Below are 27643 nucleotides of genomic sequence, written 5' to 3'. Positions count from 1 at the left end.
ACTATTTATTACTAAAACAGAGTATACAGTTCCTTTATTCATAGAGGAAAAAGTCAGTCACCAAAAATGTGTTAAGGGAAAACTTTACATTAGAGGGAGCTAGAAAAATTGGTCAAGAGAGCAGGCAAATATGTACTCAAGTATTCTGAACGCTCACTTAGAAGTTGTAGGTCGCATCATTTCTCCTGACCATTTAATAATAGTCCTTGATTCTTTTCGTTTCTTAATTTTGCTTTCCCCCTCCTTTCTTTTCTTTTTTTCTTTTCTTTTGCATAAATGTACCCCTGGCTAGCAGACAGATTTTTTTTTTAACCACTCCAAGCAGATACTTAATTCTTAATTTAACTTTCCTTCCTTTACATGTCTGATGAGGCATTTTTAAAAGCTTACTGGAGAATGTGAACTTGGTGAAAATTTAGGATTTTGCTATACTTAAAAAAAAATCTATAAGATGGATAAGTAGATGACTGAGTGAATTTTTTTCTAATAAAACTACAGGTATTTGCCCAACAACACATTGATATCCTAATGGACTTCCAAATAGTCATTTGCCTAATTCCTTTCTAGAGTTTTGTCTGAGGAGATTTTTTGCTATATCTTCTTGTATTGTCAACTTGCAGTTACTACATTGCAGGAATGCAACATCAGAGAATGAATTCAGTATTAACTTGCATGACCCCAAACCACACTATAAATCACATTTCTTCTCTCCATAAAGTATATGACTTTTTAAAAGAATAGACTCTCATAGTAAGGTCCAAAATTTTCCAAATACTGTGGTAGGCTCTCAATAGATCATATTAAATGAAGGGTCACTTCTTTGTTACCTACGTGAGGCACATCTAACATATTGTTCACTAATCAACTATTTTCATTACCTATAGTGACTTATAGGAGACATTATTAATTAGTCAACTCTCGAAAATTTGTGTTAGCTCATGCTGCAGTGCCATAAAAATATTATCAAGTACTCTGTAAATTGTAAGTAAAGCAGGGAAAATTACAGATCATTTATTTGTTTCCTGATCACTGACAAAAATCTCTGATGATTTTTATTCAAAGCATTTGCATTATGAAGAATCACAAAAATGAACATTGAAATAAACACATGTTTATCCCCGTGGTTGTCCTGTCAGTGATTTCTGCAAAATGCAGTGTGGCCCTTAATAGCTTCTGAGGAAGCCTTTTGGTGTTGGCCATGCAAGTTAGGTTGACTGAGTCAAAGAGACCATGAAAGAATTAAGTTGTTTCTCAAGGGCAGCAGGCAGGGGAGGACCAGTCTTTTGCTTCCTGTGCAGAGCTCAGGCAGGGAGCAACATCCCCTGGTTATTACTTGATCAAGCCAAGAAAAACTCTTCTAGAAAAGTCTGTAAACAGCCAGCTGCCATCAATCATTGTCATTTCTTTATTTCATGTCTTCTGATGAGGTTGACTACTGTCATTGTTCGTTATTGTCCAAACCATACATCCACTCTTACACTGTCAAGCAGATATGACAAGCACACATTTTCCATATAAGAAAGATACAAAGTCACCTTTTAATTTGCAGTTTGAGTTCACAATGACTTTATAGTTACATTAGCTATTCTCTTGCCTCAAGCATCCATCAGGAGTAACAGCAGCCATAACTGTGCTCTAAATTTCAGTGATAAAACAGCTACCTCTAGTTTATTATAAAAGGGATTCAGTAGAGAAAGAAGCCTCTCTTAGACAATTTATTAGCAACCTAGTCATAGTTTATTTTCAACAGCAGAATTTTTTCTTTAGCCTATAAAAAGTTCTAAAATGTAATATTACAAAATAAAAAGAGAGATTTGACCTTTTCTGTTCATTCCCTGAGCTGCTGGGATAATAAAGTCTCCATAAAATGAAAATTGAAAAACTATATTATCCACTCCCCTCAAGAAAATTCCATTTGGTAGACCTTACTGCAAACTTATCTAAATTTTTTTTGGATCAGAAACAAGATCACACAAATATGCTTGCTATTAAGAGATCATGAAATAATATGATATGTGCTTTCCCATCGTGAGGGAGAAAATATCAAACATGAAGTAAACCCAAACCTTGTGATGGGTTAAAGAACAGATAAATGATAGGATGGTCAGTGATGAACATCACTTGAAATTTAAGCAGATTAAATGAGAGTGTAAAGTCCACATAATCATATCATTCCAGGAACTGTGATTTTCACAATAGTCCTTAAATGCCACACCAAAATTGTTTTCGAGCAAACTTGGGGCAAAGATTTTAGTTAGTTTCCGCTTGAAAGGATACCTGCCTTCCTGAAGTCTGTGTGTCTGTCAGCCTTTTCCTTTATCTTGGATGCCCACTGATAGTTCCTTAAATTTATAAATGTAGTTTAGGCACCATTATTCATCTAAGTTCAGTGTGAAGCCATTCTCCTATGCTCATGCTATAGAGGACTTCAATATTTTATACAGTTAAAGCCCAGAAGTGAAACAAGTAGCATTGTTTGGAAGATGTGTTGAATTATGCCCTCGCTCCAAAGCCTATGAAATTACATAGCCCATTTTCAGTACATGTGAAGCCCTTGCAAACCGAGCAAGAGTTAGCAACTATTCAGCCAAGTCTGAAAAAGGTTAAGACTGAAGTAAATTCTTAAAATTCAGTCAGTCCTTGATTTCTTAAATAAGTTAAAAATAAAAACAAAAAACGCACACATACTAATGAAAAAGAACATTGGTATGTGTCTCTGAAAGCAAGAGCTAATCCAAACCTCATTAGAGCTTTAAGCTTCTACTTTCCCCTCCTAATTCTGTTTTGCTCAGCCTAGTATTTAAATTCATTTGCATTCCCTTGACACATGCCAAACATTGGCAAAGGAATGGATCCCAAGGTGTCCTGAATCCAGGAATTGACTTTCTCACCCTTTTGCTCTGGGCTGTTTTCCCCTTGCTAATGTCAACATTGGAGTTTTCTTTTTCTCTCATCAGCCTGTTCCAATCGTTTGTACAGGGCAAAATGGGATGGCACGGAGCATTTAGTTTTTAATGTTCAGCACTGTGGAAGAACAGACTGGGCCATTGCAAGGATGACTGGATGGTGTTGCTTGAGAAGCACCCACAAGCTCTTTGAAACAGAATTTAGAACAGCTGGACCGCTGCAGTGTTTTATTTTAAAATAGACAACATATGTAATGCATATGGCCCTAGACATGTATGGAGACACAGGCAGACAATCTGAATGGTATCCAAAGACACCTGCACCTAGAATTCTGTTTCCTTTTATAAGATTTTTTTCCCCCTTAAGAGCACATGTTCCCACTTTGGGATTTGCAAGATGCCATCTGAATCCCCATGTGTGTGACTCCTTAATAAAGTCGATGAGAAGTTTCCTGGGATGGAGGTGTCAGAGTAAGTCAGTTAATAAATACCTCCTAAGGACCTGGCTCCTCTGGGAGCTGGAAGGGAAAAATAACAGATCAGGAACGTACCCTCAAGAAACATATTATCTATCAGGGAATTTAAGTGTGTGTTCTGACCACAGAGAAATACATCACCCAGCAAAAACACAGAGACAGAGATTAGGAGTTAATTATACAGGGCCAGAGGAGAAGCATAAAGCAGAGAGCTTGGGAAGGACTCTCAGCTTCCTAGAAACAATATGGTTTAAGAGGCAACCTCTAACTAACATTAGTGATCAAAGTAGAGACAGCCTTGGCTCTCTGAGAATATTAGACCAACTGACTTTGAGAGCTGTGAGAAGCCTGCTCGTCCACTCACGGCTGAGGCGAATGCTTAGTATATGCTAGGTACCTAGGTGCTTCACAGATTCTTCTTACCAGATCCTGTGAACAACCACCTCTGAGGGTAGACTCAAACACCTTTCTCAACTTAACACGTGAGGAAAATGAAACTCGGAAACATTAGTCAACTTCCTCACGTCTCAGATCTTCTAACAGCAGAGCTGGCCTCACATTCAGTCTTTGTGACCCTCTAAGCCCAGCCATCTAAGCACCTGCTGTCCCACCTCAGATAAATTGTTCCTGTTGAATTTAATGTGTCAACATTTCCGAAAGTCAAGAAATAGAAAATATTTGTTGACCAAATGTATTTATTTCGATGAGATATTAGTAAATTATTTTAACACATACGTCTTGAGTGCCTGCTGTGTGCCAGGTTCCATTGTCGGTGCTGGGAGCACAGCAGAGAACAGAAATTTCAAAATCCATGTTTGGATGGAGCTTCAAAATCACATCCCTTCCACGGACACCGTAAAATAGCATTCCCCACCTACCGATTCTCCTTCCCCGCCCCCCTCCCCACCCCGAATAGAATAAACTCAGTGAAACTCTCAGAAATTTCATGGGAGCCAGCCACCCTGTTAAGCACTCTTGAGTTGTTGGAACCATTGAAATAATGAGCCTAATTCTGAGTAAATGATGATTCTATGTGAGCAAAATCCAGGGGCTGCTCGGTGTACTTGCTGGAAATTCCCACTACATTAAGCTCCATCCCCCACACATGGAAGTTGTGAAAAGGACCTTAAGAATGATTAAGTGACAGTGAAGCAGAAAGGGAACTGAAAGTTTGGCTCCTTTTACACGTGAGGAAACTGAGGCTCAGACAGATCAGCACCTCCGCCAGTATCCTGCACCTCTTTAAAACCGGCTCTCACAGGAGTGTCCAGGCCCCCTCCCTCAGTCCCAGGCTCATTCACCATGTGAACTGACAAGAGACAAAAGGAGGAAGAAGGGAAACAGGAATTTCTATGTTGATAGGGTTACTTTCAGAAAAGGAAAACAGGCGAATTTTAAGCCTGTTTTAAAGCCTGCTTTAAATTGTCAGTAAAAATGAAATTGTTCTTTCTCTGAAGTCTAAGCCAAGAATTAGCGTGGTGAAGCTGTCTTGTGATGATGGATGGGGGAGGCGGGAGGGTGGGTCTGTACCCGGGTCTCCACGGAGGAGCCAAGCTCTCTTTGCAGATCCATTTCCTGAACTGGCAGCCAAGCAAAATAGTTCATCACCAAGTTTTCTAGAGGCTCAACAGATAAAGAGTAAGAGACTTGAAACACGGGCTATATTTTGAACAGCCGAAAAGAGAGTCCTCTTCTCTCTAGCTGAGTGACCGTTTGCGTCATCATAATTGAAGAGCAGTAAAATGGCAGAGCCAAGCTGGCAAGGTGAGCGGCCTGACTAGTTGGTCAGCCTGCAGCCTCCTCTGGGAGATCTGAGAGCAGGAAGCTGGTGCTGGCCGAAACTCGCCTCATCTATCTGCTAGAAATTGGGAGGCACGGCGTGAGTGAGGCTTTTTATGAGGATGAAACAGGACAAGCAATGGGTGTGTAGCCCACTGTTAGTTTCTCCAGGGACTGACACGATGGGGCTAAAAGAACAGATTTGTCCTAGGCAATGGAGCGGTACCACCTGGGTTACAGGAGTGTCATCTTGCAGGAAGACACCTAAAGTTGGAGCAGGTTCAAACCACTTGCCTTGGGCCACGGGAAACACACACACCCCACCCGACTCCGCAGAAACAGCTAGCTTTTTCCCCAGAACCAACTTCCTGGCCACCTCTCTTTCCAGCCATCCTGAGTCAAAAGAGAAATACAGCTTGGACACCACATTACCAAACAAAAGAATGCTAAAAGATTAAGCACCTAACCTCCAAATTGAAAGCACTTTCCTGAAGACAAATCTCAGGCAATTGACCCAGCAAAGAGGCAGATTCTCTAATAAAATCCCTGCCCATGTGATAGCCCTTCCAAAATCTCGTGTTTTATCCTCCGAAAGGAGCGAATTGCCTATTAAAACACACATCCTTCGACTTGCCTTCTGGAAACTGTTGCTTTCGTGTGTCTTGGGCATAAACAACACATCCTGTTCAAACACTGACCACTTGCTGCCTCTCTGAAAGATGACTGAAGATTTAAAAACCTAATAGGAAGAAGGCGTACATCTGACATACCATGCATGTAGATTGGAATGATACACAAAATTAATAATATGAGGGAAAATCATGATCTTAATACTACACTGTAACTATAGCCCCCATTTTCAGTCAGCCCCCAAGCAGGGAAGAAAAAAAAGCTGCCTGGGATGAAGGCCACGTTTGAAAATATTATTCAAACACCTTCTCAAGTCAGAAATCCATTCTCTGCATGTCCTGACAGCATCGCTGGTCCCTGGCAGGTGCCTGTATTCAAGGAGAATGTTGCACGCAAGGAGATGAATACACTCTTGCTTGATTTAAGATTCTTTTTCCTTGCAGCATTTCAGGAGAGGGAGTAAATATGAGATGGAGTGAGCCGATTCTTTTAATTTCTAGGACCTTCGTTCCCTTCTCTTCTGAGATTTGCTTGGTCTCACTTGAGTTGAATTCTCTGAGTTATTTTGCCGATTGAATATAGACTATTTTAGTTACACATATTGAGATTAATTAGTTAGCCCTTAGGAGGTTTTGCCTACAGCCTTCACCCTGTAAGGAAAAGTGTGAATACATTGAGACTATTAATTCACAATAAATGGCAGATCATAGCCCTTGCTGAGTAAATTTGTTTGTCTTTCATAAGCTTTGCTAACTGAGTAAGCACACTATCTCAGGCAGTGTCCTTTGCTATCACTAACTAAATTCCCAGTGAACTTATTCTCCAGGTTTCAGTGGAAATCTTTTGTTATTATTTTGTTTTAATTTTGGAGGATGGGGACCCAAATCTTTTGTGCAACCAAATTGGCCACGGGGATTTGAAAGGGGAGGATACTAATATTGTCACTTGGCTGAGAATCAGCATAACCCTTTTTTTTCCAGATGATCCCAGTAATTGTAGAGAAATTGCTCTAGACATAACCACTGGAATGGCAGAATCTATTAAAAATCGAAAAGCTAAATAGGCTTTTATAAGCAAAGATCCGATCTGCTTTCAGTGTTTGGTGAAACACAGGCGAAGTTACGGTCGTGTGCTTAGTTTTTCAAGAACAACATAAATGCACTAGAGTTGTGATCATTTGATAAACATGTTGATGCCAATATATTTTTGCCGAAATGCAATAAACTCACCAGTAAGTGATGCAAGTTGACAATGGGAGGTAAAAAGAGTATCTTGGGGATGTTGGTGGGTGGCGACGGGAAAACAGCTAGCATTCGTAATGCTTAGTGAATTCCTGTGTAATTTGAAATGTCAAAGAAAATGCGATGTTTCTCTAAATTGTGTCTCTCTCTACATGTATAAATGAACAGACGCAGATAGAGCTCAAAAACATGGCATGGATGAATTTATCTCTTCCAACCCCTGTAACTTTGACCACGCTTCCCTCTTTGAGATGGTGCAACGCCTAACTTTGGATCACAGACTTAATGATTCCTATTCTTGCCTGGCAAGTATATTCTTTGGTCTACAGCAATTTAAATGCAATAACATTTTGAAAGATAAAATATTTCTCTACCTTTGTGTCAGAAGCTCTTCTCCCCATTACGGAGCCTCTTTAACAATTATAAATGTGTTTTTGATTTCCTGGGTTGAGATAGTTTTCCTTACCAAAGAAAGAAGACAGAGCGGGAGGAAGTTATCAGTAGAGACAGATCCAATTCCTCAGCCTCCCTATCTGAGCGTCCCCCTTTTCAGCTGCTACATGAGAAATATTCTCAAGAGGATAATCGAGTTTGGCACCTACTTGTAGAGAACTTGTAAAAATTGCCTTGGTTTCTTAGTCTTCAAGATCCCCCTCCCACCTCACCCCAGATAATAAGACCCTGTGCTCCTGTCTCGGAAATGAATGGGTCCTTTTTGTTTATATTTTTAAAGATTAAAATGATTTGTCAATAAAGTTCACTTCCCCTTACATAAGCTAAATGGGTTTGGGTTTGTTTGTTTGGGTGGCTTTTTTCCCTACATAGTATTCCAAGCATTTTTTATACCCTTTGAGGGAATTTTTTTATGGTGCTTAAGATGGTTAGAAGTCGAACTCTTCCACAAGTGCATGGGTATTTCTTAAAATCCTGTTTTAAACCTAGATTTAAATCATTTAAATGCAAAGGACTGCTATTATGTCTTTATTGGATTTCTGAAGATACATTTTGGGCTTTATGCTATGCAATTTAAAAAAGACTCAATTTATTTTCTTCTGCAAACCAGAAATTGTTATTTTTTAAAGATAGACTATTGATCCCACTTTATAGATGGGAAAGGTGAGGGGAAAGGATACAGTGGCTTTACACAGAGGAAAAGCCTCATCTCTGACTCCACATACTAAGATGAATATATCTGTATATTGTTAATATTAATTAACTCAGGTTAACATTTTATTGATAGCAACATAAATATAATGAAAATCTGGGTTTTTTTTTTAAATGATACGGCTTTCTCCTAAGTCTGTTCCAATTTTTCTTTTAAATTCCTTTTTTTGTTCTTTGTTAGAAGCCAAAATATAAAAATGACAGATAAAATAGTCCAAAAAACAGAAGCAGGATCATGTGGAATAATTTATTAATCTTTGTCTCATAAAAGATTCATTGATTATCTCAGGTTTAGAATCATATTATCAGAAGTCTGAACTTTGCCAAACTGAGAAGGAATACATCATTTTGACTTTAAAAAAAAAAAAGGCTTACCTTGCATTGCAAGGCAGTTTTTCTCAAATGTGTTTTCTGTGATTATGTAATTATTCACGTCATTATAAATTGTGTTCATGAAACTTGTAAGAATTTGCCTCTGAACTTAAATCGTTTCCTTTTATATATAATTCCTAGTCTCTTGAGGAATTTTTTTGAGACGTATTATTTTCAAGACTTTTTTCAAATCGTACTTTCTTTGGTTTTCTGTTTCGCTAAGACATTCATCCCTGAGGAGTGAATGCCGTCTAAAGAATTAAACCAGAAATGAAATTCTGAAGCTCGCTTCCTGTTAGTCATATTCAGGCCCCAAAACCCCAAATTAATTGTGAATAGTGTAAAATAGTTTCCTTCCCCATTTGTATACCTGTATGTATTAATCGTCGTCCCCCAATTTCAGAAAATAAGAGCCATTAAGAGGACCTCGTCTCCTGCCTCCATACATTCCATTTTCTCATTATTACAGTCTTTTTTTCCAGTCAGTTTTGGAGACCGACCAGCAGGGATACATAAATTTTTCTGTGTCTTCGACTGAGCTCCTAATTGATATTTCTTCAACTCTTTTCAAAGCAGCTATTTTGGCATCTACAAAAGACTTGGTGTCATCTGAGTCGTAGAAAATATATTTTAATCTTTCACAGCAGTGTTGTTTCTAAGATTTAGCATTTGGGGTAGCAGATGGAGTGGCAAAGAAGTTGCCTATAGGGGCAGCCCACTGCCTCGACTACTCTCCCGCCCTCTGCAGTAACTTATCATTTGAAATAGGAAAGATGCCGTCTTTCGTCGGATGCATTGCTGAGCTGCATGTTGTCAATCGAAGATTCCCCGGACCCCTAGCACAAGATCCGAGTGTTGCAGGGGCCTCCGTTCTGCACTTCTGTGGCCTCTACCTGCCACCCAGTCACTTTCTCCTTTTGCCGTTTCTCTCCCAGGATGGAGAGGTATATTCAAAAGATGACTCAGAGAAGACCCTCAAAGTAAAATTAGGTTTATATTTAAGATCATCCTAAATTCCCAGCTTACAAAGTACCACCTCAATTTTTATTTCTGGCTTCAGAAAAGTACTCAGACTGAAAGAAGTGATTTCATTACAGGCTTGTCCCAAGAGTGACTTTGAGTGGCAAGTCGCTGGGCCTTACTGGGCATCTTTTTTCTTAAGTGCTTGGTGGAGGCAGCAGTTTCTACACCATGGCACGTCCTAATGTGCTCTGCATCAGAGATTCCAGCCCGATTCTTTTTTAGAGCAGAGTTTTGCGTGGTCCTGCAGCATGCAAATACATAATAAGAAAACAAATAACTGCCAGGGAGAATATAAAACCTCAGCCTGGGCACAGGAAGCTCCTCTCAGTTTAGTTGAATCATATATGATTCACAACTTGAGAACTTAAAGTCATGTTGTTCTTTTTGGAAAGTTCTGTTATTATCTTCATTTTAAAATCTAAAAAAAAAATTTTTTTTTCTTCCAAAGTGAAAGGATTTATGAAGTCCTGGCATGAATGTAGATCAATCCTAGTATTTATTAATGCTCCAGAGTATTAAAAATACAAAAGATATGGAGAAAGACAGAGCTGGGTTTGAGTCCTGGCTATTTTGTATTATTTGTGAGCTCTTATTTTCATTTCCTCATCTGTGAAATAAACATAAACCTGCCCTGTCTACTTCTCAAGGTTGTCATGGGCTCAACTAAAAGCTCTTGTCAAGGGTAAAGCACTGTACCAATTTAAGGCATTAATGTTATTATTTTCTCTTGTCAGTAACCAAGACTTTGCCCTAGCCCCACTCCAGTGCTCTTAGGGTTTATGATTCAGTGTTAAAGCAGTGGGTGAGACTCTTGTTTCTGGAATCGTGCCCTCTGCTAATCCACACTCCATCACTTACTAGCTGTGGGACACTAGGGAAATTGCATGTACTCCCTGAGCTCGGGTTTCCCATCCGTCCACCAGGGAGAGCAGCACCTCCCTCACAGGGCTTTGGTGAGGACCGAACCAGCTAGCACACATGGCGTGTGGCAGAGTGACTGGGGCTTAATGAGCAATCAGGAGGTGTTGGCTCTGGCTATTTTTAACCCCCTTCTCCAGTCACCCCCAACTGCAGAGCTCTCCCCTACATAAACCCAGCCTGTATTTGAAAGAAGGTCTCTCCTTTATTCCCCAATCAGGGCTGGTTCAGTCCTGGCCAGGTGTTTGTACTAGACGAGTACTGCGCCCGGAACGGAGTCCGAGGGTGTCACCGACATCTGTGCTACCTCAGAGACTTGCTTGAACGGGCAGAAAACGGCGCCATGATCGACCCAACCCTCCTTCACTATAGCTTCGCCTTCTGTGCATCCCACGTCCATGGGAACAGGTAGGCACGTGTCCAGGGGTATTCCTTTTAAAAAGATGTTTAAGGTGCTGGCAGTGGTTTACAGCTGGTCCTGCTCTTAGGGTCATCTCTAAGTCTACCCATTTCTATTTGCTCAGTAGTCCAGACATGTGGGCGCGCACACACACACACACACACACCAGCCACACAAACGCAAAGAACATACACACAGGTCTGAATTTCTTCTCCTCTCATGAGTCTTGACAGAAACGGCAAACAGGACTTCTAGAGTGGTCTCTGATACACCTTCAGCGTACATGGTGAGCAAAAACTAGACATCAAGCAAAGGCAGAGTTACAGAGAAATTGATTCTTTGAGAAACAGGGATGAAATCCCATGGTAGCATTTAATGAAAGACCATGATTCAGATGGGGTGGCAGGATGCTGGGAGAGTCTCCCTGAGGAGCTGATGCTTGGGCCGAGTACTAAAGTAGGAGCTGAGTGGTTCTGGGCAAAAGGAGGAGCATGTACAAATGCTCAGCAGAGGAAACTTAAGGGCTGAAGCAAGCAAAGTGATGCTGGGAGACGTAGATAATCACGACACTGAGTTTAACCAGAGAGCTGGGAGATCTGAGATCATGGTGTAGTCAACCCCTTCGGTTTATAGGTTTTACAGACAAGACCAAACATCAGTTCTTCTAACTTCATACTAAGTACTTTCTTTCTTTAGACATTGCCCAGCTCCTGGAGGAAAAGATCCGTGTTTTAAATAATGCAAAAAGCAGCAAATAACTTAAGAATGGTACCATTTGGCTCTGAAGACCCGGAATAAATTTCTGCACTGCCATAGCCAGTGATTTACTATCCCAGTATGTGTAGCCTCACATTACTATAAAGAGAAGCCTCCATTACCCCGTGAACCCTGACCAACAGCCAGGGAAGGCACACCCAGGGAAAACTAGGTGGCTTCAGAAACCCAGCCTGCAGTAAAAAACTCACTGCTCTGGGGAAATTCTTACATGGGAGAGTCCAGAATTGACAACTTTTTCTTTTAAATCAGACCATGTCAGTCATCTTTGCAAGCTATAGAACTCTGGAATATCTGTGGGGTTGGTTTGGTGCTTTTCCTCTCTCTAGTGCTGGTAGATTTTATGAGATGCAACTTCAACATTTAGAGCTGGGTAACAATAGCACTGTAGGTTTGAATATTTAACAGGCAACAAGATTTTCATCACCTCCCATTGTTACCAGGTTTGCTAGCCCAGCACATGACCTTTCATTTGCATAAAAGATATTCATGAAAACTCTGATACCTGGGGACTATCTCTGCATAATTCTGCTTTTTATAAATATGTACACTTTGATGACTATCTGTTACAGCCTCTTGGACTGAATTCTTTAAAGAGAGAGAGAGAAGTTGCATTATATTCTCTGGGTTGTCACACTGTATTCTACATATGTTACTGAATAAGGAAGTGTTATAAAATAATGAAGTGTTTTTGTAAACTCCCTGGTAAACATCATCATGAATTATGATACACATTGTCTGGATTTCATATTGTAAGACTGCCACTTGATTCACAGTTAGGTTTATACATCTTGTCATGGAAACAGTTTTGGATTTCTTATTTTCTTTTCAGTTCTGATTTTCCTTATGCAAGTTTGCATCTTTTTTTTTTTTTTTTGCTTATTATTTTAGTTCGAATGCATTTGCTGTTGCTGTTTGATGCATCCTTCTTTTTCTTTCTTTTGTTTGTGCATGTATGTGTGCTCTTGATTCTCCCATGGCTGGCCATACTTTGTGCATGCTCCATGCGACCACCCCCTCTCCAAAGTCAACAAATGCATGCATACCTTGGTGGGCTGCCACCAAACACAGACCCTGAAGGGAGCAAAACTCCCTCCCCATCTGAACCAGAGGCTAAAAAAGATACCAAAAAGGAATCCAAAAAAAGAAAAAATCCCAAAACCCAGGCAAATCCAGAGCCTAAAAGGTAAGATGTTTTGTGTGTATTGGCTTGTGTTTTGGGATGTCTGTGACCTTTCCCTCTCCCCCATCTGTGCTGAATCTCAGCCTTAGCAAACAGCAAGCTTTATGTATTCCTGAAGTCTCTGTTTGAAGGTGCACTTAAAAAAAAACCCTAGCAATGGGCAAAAATATCATGTATTAGGACTGAATTTGAATCGGGTATTTAGTGACTCTTAAGGCATGTTCATATTGGAAAAAACTAATCGTGCAATATGTAAACAGAAGCATGAGTCAGATTGCTTTTTTTGGTGGCATCTAGTTAGGGGCCAGGTACCTTAACAAGTCACTCATAATAAGCAACCCATGATTTATAATTTTGAAATTATGGTTAAGGAGCAAATAAAATGGGTTGGCTTAAAATGAGTTTATACCTTTATAGTAGGTCCATCATTTTCAGCAGACCCTCTCAGTTCTACATTTATACCATTAAAGTAACCCATTTTCAAATAATTGTTTATAATAAAGTCACAAAGTAATGTCTGTCACCAAATTAATGACTCCTCATAGAACCATTTATATGATGAAGTCACCTTGAAAATGCTTTTAAGTTCTAAGATTTTGTTTATCCTCTCTTATTTCCTGTGTCTTTTAGATGTTCTCTTTGTGAATTGGTAAAATGGCGAATCGGTGGCTTTTATTCCCTTTTAAAGTAAATGAAGTAGATGTACAGTTATATCCAGCATTATCACTATGTCCTTCTTCACCTTCCCTATCTCGCCTCAAATTAACACTGACATTTTAAAGTTTCATGGTGAGGTTTTGAAATGGATGTTCTGATCCTGACATTGCCAAAGGACACAAAATTCTCAGGGAGCTGTGCTCTATGTTTCACTATGAATTTGCTCAGTTGAAAATTTCTAAGTCCTAAAATTCACACAGTTCACTGTAGGCAGACCAAATGAAAAGGCCAGTTTCACTTCCTAGAAAATGAAGCAGGCAATAGATCATCATATGCCTATCTAATAGTGAAGGTCAAAGAAAGCCCTGATTTCATGGGAACACCCATCTTCTGAACTTGCAGTGTACACAGAGAGAAGTGCAGTGGAGTTTTTGTGTTTCCCTGTGTGGGTCAGAGTGCAGGGCAGAAGTAGCTTGCAGTCGGTAAGAAAATGCAGAGTATTAAAGGTGCCTGAAAAGGAGGCTTCTCTGGCTGCTGTCCAAGGTGCTGGTTTTGGCATGATCAGCACTGAAGCGGAGCAGAGAGCAAATGGCTGCACTTCATGGAGCCTGACCTGTTTCCTGTGCCATGAAAAACTACCAGGAAAGATTGTGAGTGGTACTTTGAGGCTTATACAAATAAGGGTCTATATTTGCTATTTTTTTAAGGAACAAAAAAATCATAATCTTAAATATCTGTACTTAAGTGTGATATTCTGCGGTCTACAAAATGCTTTTAATATATTCCTGACTCCGTACATGTCACTTGCTATAACATTTTCAGGTCAGGTGCTTTTATACCCATTTTGCAGATGATGAAACTGAATGTCTGAAAATTGAGGTGGCAAACCCAGATATTCTGAGTTTAAGTTCTTCTTTGTACCACATCAGCACTGTATGTAGATTCTAAAGATCTGAGTATTAAAGCCTGTTCTGCATAAATCTAAGATGATCATATCTCATTTTGGTGCCTCAGTTTTCTCATCTGCACAATGAGCACATAGAATCATAACATCTGTATACTCCATCAATCTCTAAAATTATCTTCCATGGGCTATAATAAGTTAAATAGACCACTGTTCAGTTCAGTTCAGTTGCTCAGTCGTGTCCGACTCTTTGCAACCCCTTGAATTGCAGCACGCCAGGCCTCCTTGTCCATCATCAACTCCCGGAGTTTACCCAAACTCATGTCCATCAAGTCGGTGATGCCATCCAGCCATCTCATCCTCTGTCGTCCCCTTCTCCTCCTGCCCCCCCAATCTCTCCCAGCATCAGGGTCTCTTCCAATGAGTCAACTCTTCGTATGAGGTGGCCAAAGTATTGGAGTTTCAGCTTAAGCATCAGTCCTTCCAATAAACACCCAGGACTGATCTCCTTTAGGATGGACTCATTGGATCTCCTTGCAGTCCAAGGGACTCTCAAGAGTCTTCTACAACACCACAGTTCAAAAGCATCAATTCTTCGGCACTCAGCTTCCTTCACAGTCCAACTCTTACATCCATACATGACCACTGGAAAAACCATAGCCTTTGTTGGCAAAGTAATGTCTCTGCTTTTTAATATGCTATCTAGGTTGGTCATAACTTTCCTTCCATGGAGTAAGCGTCTTTTAATTTCATGGCTGCAGTCACCATCTGCAGTGATTTTGGAGCTAGAGATCTCTTCAAGAAAGTTAGAGATACCAAGGGAACATTTCATGCAAAGATGGGCTCGATAAAGGACAGAAATGGTATGGACCTAACAGAAGCAGAAGATATTAAGAAGAGGTGGCAAGAATACACAGAAGAACTGTACAAAAAAGATCTTCACGACCAAGATAATCATGATGGTGTGATCACTCACCTAAAGCCAGACATCCTGTAATGTGAAGTCAAGTGGGCCTTAGAAAGCATCACTACGAACAAAGCTAGTGGAGGTGATGGAATTCCAATTGAGATATTTCAAATCTTGAAAGATGATGCTGTGAAAATGCTGCACTCAATATGCCAGCAAATTTGGAAAACTCAGCAGTGGCCACAGGACTGGAAAAGGTCAGTTTTCATTCCAATCCCAAAGAAAGGCAATGCCAAGAATGCTCAAACTACTGCACAATTGCACTCATCTCACACACTAGTAAAGTAATGCTCAAAATTCTCCAAGCCAGGCTTCAGCAATACGTGAACCGTGAACTTCCTGATGTTCAAACTGGTTTTAGAAAAGGCAGAGGAACCAGAGATCGAATTGCCAACATCTGCTGCATCATGGAAAAAGTAAGAGAGTTCCAGAAAAACATCAATTTCTGCTTTATTGACTATGCCAAAGCCTTTGACTGTGTGGATCACAATAAACTGTGGACAATTCTGAAAGAGATGGGAATACCAGACCACCTGACCTGCCTCTTGAGACCATTGTTAGAATTCATAAATAAAGTGTAATTAAAATAAGGCTACTTGTCACCATTTAATGTGTTTGCTATATGCAAAGTACTGTGTGAAGTGCTATTTACATATATTATCTCATTTTATCCTTAATGCATCACTGTGAGATCTGTATTATTATTTCTGTCACCTAACAGATGAAGAGTTTGAGGCTCAGATAAATTCAATCACTGTCTTCAGTGAACATGGTTCACATAGCAAACATGGTTGTTCTATCTTTGGAGCTTGGATTTGTAACTTCTCTGCCTTATTACCTGCCCAGCATTAGCACTCTGTATGGTTTGAGATGCAAATTCAGCCCATTGAATATGAGTTTCAACATTTCCAGGTGACCTACCGTAGCAGCCATCTGAATTAATTAAAGAAATTAATTTAAAAATTAATTAAAATTTTCCATTTTTGTCCTGAAGATGTCCACAGTCAGTCTTGGCCCACCTGGTGATTTTGACCTTGTAGAAAAAGAGGGTATCTGGAGCTTAGGGCCACCTAGAGGAGACGTTCCTTTGAGCACCAATTAACACTGGAAAATATTTTCCTACCTCTCTCACCAGGATGAACACTGCTTGCATGTGGACAGGTTATCTCTTCTTTGACTCACAGTAAGAAGGAACTCATAACCCATGGAAACAAATTGCCTTTTAACTGAATTTAACTCAACAGTAGATCCCATTCCTGTTGTCATCTCACAACCAACTTTAGATTAGGTAAAACGTAGCTTCTTGTCCATTTATTAATTTTTTTTTACCTTTTAATAACTCAGCAGCCCTAAACATGGAGGCAGGGCCCAGCCCTGCTGCGCTAGACATCATCAGTGATCACTCAGGTGCTGGTGACTGAGTTTATCCCATCTTCTCTGGAAGCCTGTGCTGCATCTTTGTGAGAGACTATGCCTGTTATTGTTGTTAGTCTCTAAGTTATGTCTCTCACTTTTGCAACCTCCTTTTGAGAGAGTTATGTCTCTCACTTTTGCAAGACTCCTCTGTCTATGGGATTTCCTAGGCAAGACTCCTGGACTGGGTTGACATTTCCTTCTCCAGGGGATCTTTCCGACCCAGGGATCAAACCCACATCTCCTGCATTGGCAGGGAGATTCGTTACCACTGTGCCACCTGGGAAGCCTAATTGCCTACTTGAATCCAGAACACCTAATCCAGGGTAGACATACCTGGTCAATTTCACTGTTCATAATTCCAAGGAGTGGAAGATAATGGAATCATCGACATGTCTGGAATCTCTTAGATTCTTGACTTGGGGTGATCTCTTCCCCAAGGGACACTTGGCGATGTCTGGAAACATTTTGATTGTTACTTTGTGATGCCGTTGTCATCTAGTGGGTAGAGGCCTGGGATGTTTCTGAAGATCCTACAGTGCACAGGGCAGCCCCCTGCAAACAAAACCCAAAACATCAAACTTCCAGGTGTTGGGATGAAATTTCTCCTTTTTATTTGGATTTTGGTTTCTTTTATACAGACATATTCTGTGTCTAAAGGCTTGACACCGATGTTCAGCTTGTGCAGGGGTTGTCACAGAAATCACATGGGGAGTTTGTAAAAATGAAAAGAATGAGGTCCCATCTTCAAATAATTTGGTTCAGTAAGTCTTCAATGGTGCCAGGCATCTACCCTTTTTAATCATTTCCTCCCCAGGTATTTCTAAGGCATTTAGTCTTCAGATCCTTATTCAAGACCTTGGTGGTCAAACTTAGCTGCATATTGGAATCACTTTAAGAGCCTAAAAAAATGTTGATGCCTTAGCCCCACCAGCAGAGGTTCTGATTTAGTCTAGGATATGACCTAAGCATCTTGGTTTTAAACCCTTATATGTAGCAGCATTTAAGAACCATTGATTGAAGGAACATTAGTTTGAACTAGCTCTTTAAAACAACCCATTTTTGCAAAGAGAGAGGGGAAAGAAAAGGAAAATGTGAGTATGTTCAGCTGGTTGCTCTTGGCGATCATCAAATCCACAGATGTAAATTGCTATATCTTCTAATTTTTAAATCAGCTCCTAAGGTTGCAGTACTTAATTTTCACCATAATATTTTTAGTCTTCTTTCTAGATGACATTTAGATTAACATCACTTTGGTCACTGTCCCACAGTGACAAGGCAATCAAACAGCTCCGATGATTGCAAGTTGCGTCAATGTTCCTTGGATCCCTTTATTATTGGGATTGGAAATTTTTCTCATTTACATTATTATTTAACATTTCTTGAATGCCAGTGCTGCTCTTCACATATGGCCTGCGGAGAAAGTACATTGTATCAGCAATTAACAAATCCATAATGCCAACTGCCCCAATCCAAAGTAGGCTGCATAGATTAATGCGTCTGTAAGCAGATGTAAGAGGGCATGAGTCCTAAAAATCTCTGAAAATGTGTCCAAGGATTCTTTTGGGAAATGCATTTGAAGCCAAGGTGCTGCTTGTGTGCAGAAACCATGTGATCCCTGTGGCTTAGTAACTGAGCACTCAGATGGAACTCCCTTTTCTCCTGTTACTCCTGTTTCTAAGTCAGTGAGAGATTCCACCCACCCATTTGCCCAAGACAAAACCTTGGGAGCCGTCCTTGATGTGTCCTTCCTCAGCGCATCCCAGGGATTTAGCTACGTGCCCTGCCAATGCTTTTGCATCTTTCTCAAGTCTGCCTACTTCTCCTTACCTTCAGTACCACTGCCAGGGTTCAGGCCTCTGTCTTCTCTCCGCTGGACCACAGCACTTGCTCTACGGTCATGTCCTTGCCTCCAGTCTGAGTCCCTCACTCCCAATCCATGTCATATCATGGTTGCCTTTATTTATTGTGGGGGGAATGCCTACCTGGAAGTAAATGAGTCATTTTGCATCTGTATTTATTTTTTCCTTTTTTCTCCAGTATCTCCTTCCCTCCTTTCCTTCCTCCCTTTCTCTCTGTGTTACACGCACATACAGCCATCCGGACATTATGGCTGGTGCTTTCTAACCCTCCCTCCCCAAAAAAGAGAGAAAAGACGATAGCAGGGCAGTTCTGTTTTACCGGCCTGTGGATGCAGCAGTTTGGTAGCAGGCAGGCGTGGGTGGGGGTGGCAGTGACATTAGCAGTCCTGGTCCCATGTTACATGCTGACACAGGCCTTTCCTCACTGTGGACAGGAGTGCCTGGCTGCTTGGCCTCTCAGCTCCGAGTGGGTGGTGGTGGCCTTATACGTGGCTGTGTCACACTCTCTAAGTCCTAATGAACCAGCCTCACCTAATCGGAGGAAGGAGAGTAGGGAAAGAGTCCAAAGATATTTCATGTAAAAGTCTGCATCCCAAAAAGAAATTCTCTCTAGAGCTTGTATGCTATCCTTTAACCCATGTGACTCTCTTCCTGAAGGAAATTTGCCCCATGAGAATAGCAGATTTTCCAATTCAAACATAAAATCTTACATAAAATGTGCTGGATATCTATCCCATTGGTGCCTAACAAAAAATCCAATTATTGTGCATTTTCCTTCTAAAATTCCACTAGTGTGCCCTCATGCCGTGCTCATTGGTGCAAAATATATTTTCAGATATCATACCCTTTTTAGGGTAGGTGTGATACCCAAAAACTCTGACCACTGATGTTACTGCTCTGAACCACTCAGAAATCTCTACATAGGGTCATAGGGTATTCAAGGTAGAATTTAAACCCTAGGTGTATCTTTGCTTGTCTAGAAATAAAGGAACTCATCTCTTCGCTTAGTCCTCAAAAAGAAAAATCTATGTAGTAAAAATTTTAGAAATTGGTCCTTCTCTGGAGAAAGAAAAACGCACTCTCATACATTTTATATCATTTTTCTAATCATCTCTGGGGCTCTTGCTTCACTCAGCACCTGGGCAGAGCCTAAGCCACTTTGATTAATGTCCTTGTGCCAATAACTTACACATTCTGAGATTGTTCAGTAGGGAGAGACTTCTGTCACTCCCATCCTTACGAGAGAGTAAAGACACCTGATATTGTTGGGTTTTAGCTCCATGTTTAGAAAAGCAGTAAACAAGTCACAGAAAACCTGCCTTGTGTATTTTTGCCCTGGTCTAACCTCTTTCTCAAATTGTCTAAAGCCAGTCTCAAGAATCTTCACCATGCATTAGTAATGTTGTAGAAACTGGTTGCTGTTGCTTCCTAGCTTACTCTTTGTGATACAAACACTTTGATATATTTGTTTTAGCAGCGTGTCTGAGCCCCAGGGCATCCGGGCATAATTAGAAAAGGGCATGGGCTGGAGGGAGAGGAGAAGGAAAGGGTAAGGCTGGGCTTTGATAATGAAGCAGTGACTACAGGATGTGAGAGTCCTAATTGCAATTTATAATTAACCTAGAGATTATACAAACCATCCAGATGAGCAAGTGGGGATGCCTCCTTTTGAGATGTGCTGCTTTGGTGTTCTTAAACGTGGAGTTATCAACCACTTGAAAGAGACAAAGGAAAATATTCCACAATAGGATTAAATTCAAAAGTGTCATTTTGAAAGTTGTAAGGGTTAATAATTGCTAGAAGTCAATTTTTAAAGAGAGAGAGAGAGGTTAAGAGTGTGTGTTTAGTCTGAATGTTCTATTGAGGGACCATTGCAAGGAACGGCTACTAAAATATTCTGTTCCACTCTGACCCTTTCAGCTTTCATGTTTCTGGGCTGGAACAATTTTGTAGCAAGCAGGATTCGGTTATCTTGCTTGTTTAGGGACATTTTCATGGATCCATACTGCGGTCTGCAGGCATGCATCCATTTGGAGAGAGAGAATGTATCGTGTTTACGGTGCCTGCACCGGCATATGTGGACATTTGCATTTGGAGAGAAAGTATATTCCCACTTCAGCTGGAGTTTTACCCCTTGTTGATAGTGATTGGAGCTTAAAGCTGGCTGAATGCAGAGAGGTGGACCAGACACGCTTTCCCCTTTTGTTGAATTCACACATTTCGTTTCACACTGGATTCTGCACTTGATTACCAGATAGATGCAGTATCAGAACACATCCATCAATTAACCCAATATGTTTCAAATTAATTTAGTAACCTGACCTTCTTGAAATATCTTACCTTCCAAATGAAGGTTTTGTGGCCCAGCTTTCAATACAGAGAACCCTGTTGGCAGAATAATTAAATGCTAGGACTCCATGTGCCCACCTGGGTGTCTAACAACAATTTAACAATCCCAAAGAGGTCAGTTCACTTTCACAAAACACAAGGTAGTTTGAATTCTTTGTCTCAGTTGTTCACACTTAATTTCAAATATCAAGATGAAGTGTTTTCACATTAAAAGCCTCATGCTTAATCATATTGGATTAATCCTACAGTAGACATTAAGTAACAAGCTCTAGCTCAGAAACATTTGGGTAAAGGAAGAGGAATTTGCAGTACTAGTTCTGAAGTGTGGGCAGCTGGGTTAGGGTCATCGTAATCTGATTAAAAAAAAAAAGAAAGAAACAGAAAAACACAACTCTAGATGTATTATGATTTGTGACATGGCTTAAGATGGGAGGCTGTGAGGAGAATGAAGATGACAGAACTGGTGCTAACCACTGTGACAAGAGCTTGAAGAGCAGCCGACATGACATCTTTCCTATCGTGCTGCCGAAAATGTCAACTTTGTGAAGGACAGTGAGAAAACGGTTTGCCGAAAACGTGAAAGGTGGATTCCGGAGATGCCTGCTGTGTCAGATGCAATATAGTCTGTCGTGGCCTGAGAGACCCACTTCTGGCTCCAGCGATGGCCTGCAGGTGGGAGAGCTTCCAGTCTTCAACGGGGCTCCAAAAATGACTGCAGTTGACCTGCATATTGTCTCAAGTTTGCGGGATCATGATATACAAGAAGTGAGTGGTTAGCCAGTGTGCAGTTAGGTGGAACCAGTGACAAGGGATCACGTTTCCTTGTTGTGTGTGTCTGTAAAGCTAGGTTCAAAGGCGCCAACATTTCTACTAAAATTGAGCTCATGGGAAAGGAGGGAATGTGTGCTTTATGCATGTACGTCAGTTCCATGTAAGGAACAGAAACTAACTCTGGATTATCTAAGCAAAAGAAAGTTTATTGGGATGATGCCAGGAACCTCAAAGAAAGGGAGGGGAAAACTGGAATCAAGGCAGTGACTGAAAAGTAGGAAACAGGATCAAAGCCATGGTGCCATCCTAGCTGCACGTTAGAATAACTTAGGGAATGAAACTGATGATGTGTAGGCCTCGATGCCCACACTCTGAGTCAGAGATTGAGGGTGGGACCTCTCAAAGCTCTCTCCTGGTTCTAAGGTGCAATCACAGATTAAGAACTACGAACATGGAGAGACAGGCTGGGCAGGGCACAGCTGCTAGCATGAGCAAACCCCATCTGTTTCTTTTATCTTTGCATTGTTTCTTTGATGTAAAAGTTCCAGGAAAGAGTGTCCAGTTGGCTGAGTGTAGTTCATCGTCCAACTAAGATGTCCAGTGACCACCCAAGGGAGGAGCTGGCCTGTATGAAGGCTTCAGCATTGACAGCAGGAGAGTAGGCACCTCAGTTTATGCACAGTGCAGCCAAGGGCATTCCTCCGAAGGAGATCTAGGTGCCCTTAGGAAACGGCAGTGGACCCTAAGAAGTACAGAAACAGCCGCAGAAAATGTAATAGGATCCAAGAGAACAGAGGATTCAGGCTCCTAGACATGTGTCCTGAGTGAAGAAACATCTCAGCCTGGGATTTGCTAGGTAGGAGTGTAAAGATCCAGCATCAGTCCTCCTCTTCTCTCATTCTTTTTGATTCCTTAAGTGTTAGAAGTATTGAGAGCAGAACAGGATGCAGAGCCAGTTTTATGACAATTATAGAATCACCCCCAAATGTTTCCAGAACACAGAAACAAAGCATGGCTTCTGAGCGATACCAGTACAGTTCTTCTGTTTATTTTGCAACCAGAACTGCTTGGAATGGCACCTTGGAAACAGTGCAAATGCCATTTTTGGAAGGGGCTGCTAGCTTCGTTAAGTGGACTGTGTACTTCTTAGAGAAAATCTCTGGTTCCAGATCCACTCTAATCCAAGAGAAACTAGGAACCCTGAACCAAAATACCCTTTCATGTATTCGGCCACCTACCAAATATTTTCTTGCTCTCTAAGGCAGAGGTTCTTAAAGTAAGGTTCTCCAAACCAGCAGGACCAGGGAACTTGTTAGAAAGGCCAGTTCTCAGGTCTCCGGCCAGATTGTACCCCACACACCCACAGTCTGAGGTCGCCCCTCAGTCTGAGGTCTCACAGGCTTTCTGTGTGATTATAAGACAGGCTTGTGTGGCCCCTGTTCTAGGGAAAGTATTTTATTGCTTCTGGGAGAACCATGTTCCCCAGAATATTGAACAGGATTTTTCAGTTAGTAGATCCATGTAAACCTGTACAGTTAACATTGATGAATTATAGGGGTCAGTGGAAAAGAAATTGATGTTTGACAGAATTTTCAAAAACTATGAGAAATCAATGCAGCCAAGGTTATTTTTGCTTTTTAACTGATAAGAGTGACAATCTGTGATCTTAGACAAATTCTATTATTCCTGCATTTCTCTCCCTTGATTTGTAAAATAACACCCCTCATTACCAGCATCATTTCAGGGCAGTTCTGGCAATTATAAATACATGTGCATTGGATGTCTAAATCGGGGTATGTTTTATCGCCAGTTTTTGTTGGTGAACTCTGCACTGTGTGTCTTACAGACTCAGATTAGTTTGTTTCATTTATTTTAAAATGCAAGTGTTCACACTGGCATAGGTGATTAAGAAGCAAATTTAAGAAAAGATAGCAATAATTTTTCATTGTTTACCCTTTTTGAATAGGGAGATTAACAGTGCTCACAAAGTAGTCCAAGGAGACATGGAAGCTGCCATCTGATACATTTAATAATTATAAATGTGAATCATTAAAACAAAAGGGGGAAAACATCATAAATGTTATGTTTATAATGCCATTTATAGTGAGAATTACAAGAAAGCCAGGCACATACTAAATGTTCAGTTTGTATCATCTCAAACCCAAATCTGAGAGCTGCTTCCTAATTGCCTGATTGCCTTAGAAGGCGTGTTGGGTAAGGAAGGAATGATATTCTTCACACAGAGGTTTATTTCCTAGTAATGGCCATAAACATCTCTGGCTGCCTTTGTGAAATGGTTTTCAGGCTTTTCTAGGTGATCTATAAACTCCTCTCTGAATTGTGCCTTATATTTAATAGCATTTTTCTCTGGCTTAATTCCCCACTAAGAAACAAAATGCTTAAAATGGCTCAACTTTTCCCAAATTGATTGTAGGTATGCACACAAAACGACTGTATAAATGTGTATTCAGTGCATTAGTAAGCCGAATTTTGTGTAAACAAAATCCAAAAGCCATAGGCAAAGGAAGTTTTAGATTATAACAGACCCATGAGATGTTACTACAGAAAGTGTCACATGTATTTTGTGGGGCCAATGAATTCATCCTGAGGTTTAACTACAGATTTGTGGGCATTTCGTGTTTAAAAAAATTTTTTTAATAAATTTCATAAATTAACATTTGAGATTTTTCTGAAAATTTAAAAGTGAAGGCACATGTATAGATTCAGGCTGCCTACCTGGTATTTACCGTTCTGCATTTACTTAAGTTCAGGAGGGTGTGAATAAATGCACAGTATAGGATTTTACTGTTACGGGTATTTTCCACAAAATGGGGGAGAGGAAGTTTTTTCTTTTTTCAAATAGGGCATTTTTAGTACTTAAAAAGAAGGGAAGCTGACCAATAAACCCCTAACAGGAGGTACACTGCTATCATTTGCCAAGTCTTTTGTGCAGTCAGACTGGTCTAGTATACAGGATTTTCCCAACTTCTGCTGGATCCTTGAGAAGGCCTATAAATAAGACCATTTGTTTGGTCTCAAGATGACTTGCATTTGCAAACTGAAGAATGTTCCAATAGAAGTTTCATGGTGACGCACCAATCTGCAAACTGGCTCAGCCAGTAGTCAAAACAAGTCACTACAAGATCTGGGTAGCTGAAGACTTTGAATGGGTCAGATTATCCTACGTCTAATTTGGCACAGATAAGTTTGGGCTATAAATATGCAGCCTTCCTTTGTATTCTCAACTTGAATGGGCCAGAGGAAATAAGGAAAATGTGTGTGAACCTATTGGTGATTCAGAAACATGAGAATACTGGGACTACACTGAAATTCACTTATTTATGCTGAGGCATTCTTTTTTATTAAATGAGCAGCAGTTCACTTAGATCAAAAAATAGCCTATGTGGTTTGTTCTTTTTTCTGCTTTTATTGAGATATTGACATACGATGTAAGTTTAAGATGTGCAAATGTGATGATTTGATACATGCATACATTTTAAAATGATTACTGAAATAAGGTTCATCAACACCTACATCCCCTCGTATACTTACTGTGTGTGTCTGTGGGTCTCTGTGTGTGTGTTGGAAACATTTAAAATCTACTTTAACAGTTTCAAGTAAGTAATACAGTACTGTTCATTATAATCAGTTCAGTTCAATTCATCACCATAGGATATATTAGATCCCCAAAACTTACTCTTCTTATAGCTTTACCCTTTGACCAACGTTTCCCCATTTCACTCACTCCCCCAACCTGGCAACCACTATTCTACTCTCTCTTTCTACGAGTTCAGCTTCTTTTGATACTACATATAAGTGATACGTGTTTATCATACACATATCACTGTATATCTTACTCTGTCTCATTTACTTCACTTAGCATAATGCCCTCAAGGTCCATCCATGTGGTCACAAAAGCAGTATTTCCTTCTATTTTGTGGCTGAATGATATTCTACTTTGTATATGTCACATTTCCTTTATCCATTCATCTGTGTCGATAATATTGTCAATACCCAACTTAGGTTGTCCCCTTATCTTGGCTATTATATATAATGCTGCAGTTAATACAAGGTGCAGTTGTATCTTGAAGATTGTGATTTCCTTTTTTCAGATATATACCCAGAAGTGGGATTACTAGATCACATGGCAGTTTTATTTTCAATTTTTGAAAAGCCTCCATACTGTTTTTCATAGTGGCTGTGTCAGTTTACATTCCTACCAGCAGTGCACAGGGGTTCGTTTTTCTCCACAGACTCACCAGCATTTATTTGTTGTCTTTTTGTTTTGAGAACAGCTATTCTGACAGGTGTGGGGTGATAGTTCGTTATAGTTTTGATTGGTATTTCTTTGTTGATTAATGATGTTGAGCATCTTTTCATGTACCTGCTGGCTATTTATATGTCTTCTTTGGAAAAATGCCTTTGTCCTCTGCCTATTTTTAATCAAATTATTTGGGGTCTTTGCTATTTTTTTATGCATCCCTTCTGTATTTTGAATAGTAACCCCTTATCACATAGATGGTTTGCAAATATTTTCTTTCACTGTATAGATTGTCTATACATTTTGCTATGGAGCAGCTTTTTAGTTTGCTAAAGTGTCACTGTTTTGTCTTGTCTGTTTTGCTTTTGTTCTTTATGCTTTTGGTGTCATATTCCAAAAAATCATTGCCAAGACCAGTATCAAGGAACTTTTCCTCTATATTCCCTTCTAGGATTTTTACAGTTTCGGGTCTTTAGTCCATTTCAAGTTCTTTGTTGTGAGTGTTCTAAGATAAGGGCCCAGCTTCGTTCTTTTGTATGTGAATATCCAGTTTCTCAACACCATTTATTGAAGAAATTGTCCTTTCCACATTGAATACACTTGGCTCCCTTGTCAAGTATTATTTGGCCATATGTGCGAGGGTCTATTTCTCAGCTCTCAACTCTGATCCATTGGTCTGTATGTATGTGTTTTTATGCCAGTGCCATACTGTTTTGATTACTGCAGTTTTATAGTTTGAATTCAGGAATCGTGATGCCTCTGACTTTGTTCTGCCTTCTCAGAATTGCTTTGGTTATTTGGGGCTTCTGTGGTTTCTTACAGATTTTAGGATTTCTGTGAAAAAATTTTCCATTGGAATTTTAATAGGGATTGCATAAAATATATAGATGACTTAAATAGTATAGATATGTTAACAATATTAAATCTCCCAGTCCAAATACACAAGATATTTCCATCTGTTTTCTTCAGTTTCTTTCATAAAGGTCTTATAATTTCTACACTGTCTTGTAATTTGTTCTTTAGTTACTATATAAGTGGTTAAATTAGTCTGAACATTTGTAATTATGGAAATTGAGTCATTTATCAGCATTGAGCTCTGGGAAAGATAGACACTTACAGGGAACCTGGTTTTCATAGGAGTTTGTGTGTGTAATTCAGGAGTCTCAAACCTAAGTGCCTGCAAGAGATTCAGGTAACATAACCTGCCACAGCCAAGGAAGAAGCTGTTTTCTGCCCCTTGCCAATTAATGCCAGTTGTTCCAAATTCTACGAGAATTGTATTATAAAACTTTCCTAATTAAAAAAACAAATGTTGGCAAGCAGTTCAAAATTTTCAGAAGCTGTGATCCAAGCAGAACAGATCTAGAAGCTGCTTTAACCTGCAAGCCACCTCTTTGTGCATTTTACCATTTCACAATAAATGAGCGACAGTTCTGCAAATGTCTCCAAACGATAACCTCAGCGTACCCCATCCCCTCTAGTCACCAGCACCGAGAAGCAGGACTTCTCCTAAGGTCACATCGATCACTGTAGTTGTTCTTCTAAAATGGACAGTTTCCTCCTGCTAGAGATTTGATTTGATGGTGTCAGCAT

General features: G+C 40.1%; 1 protein-coding gene across 27 annotated transcripts in view; it reads left to right on the top strand.

The window, feature by feature from the left end:
• Positions 1-27643, top strand: part of CADPS (calcium dependent secretion activator) — a 471796-nt gene that overhangs the window by 324078 nt on the left and 120075 nt on the right. For 15 of the 27 annotated variants that reach the window (XM_027523777.1, XM_027523778.1, XM_027523786.1 and 12 more), the window contains exons 12-14: positions 7201-7337; positions 10730-10917; positions 12711-12869. In XM_027523777.1, coding sequence (XP_027379578.1) covers positions 7201-7337; positions 10730-10917; positions 12711-12869 — 484 coding nt within the window. The remainder of the gene's footprint in view (positions 1-7200; positions 7338-10729; positions 10918-12710; positions 12870-27643) is intronic. The other 12 variants (XM_027523803.1, XM_027523802.1, XM_027523795.1 and 9 more) reach the window with 1 other exon arrangement.

The sequence above is a fragment of the Bos indicus x Bos taurus genome, chromosome 22 (assembly GCF_003369695.1).
Source record: "Bos indicus x Bos taurus breed Angus x Brahman F1 hybrid chromosome 22, Bos_hybrid_MaternalHap_v2.0, whole genome shotgun sequence".
NCBI lineage: Eukaryota > Metazoa > Chordata > Mammalia > Artiodactyla > Bovidae > Bos > Bos indicus x Bos taurus.
The sequence above is the reverse complement of the archived record's forward strand: the minus strand, read 5'-3'. Positions and strand labels throughout refer to the sequence as shown.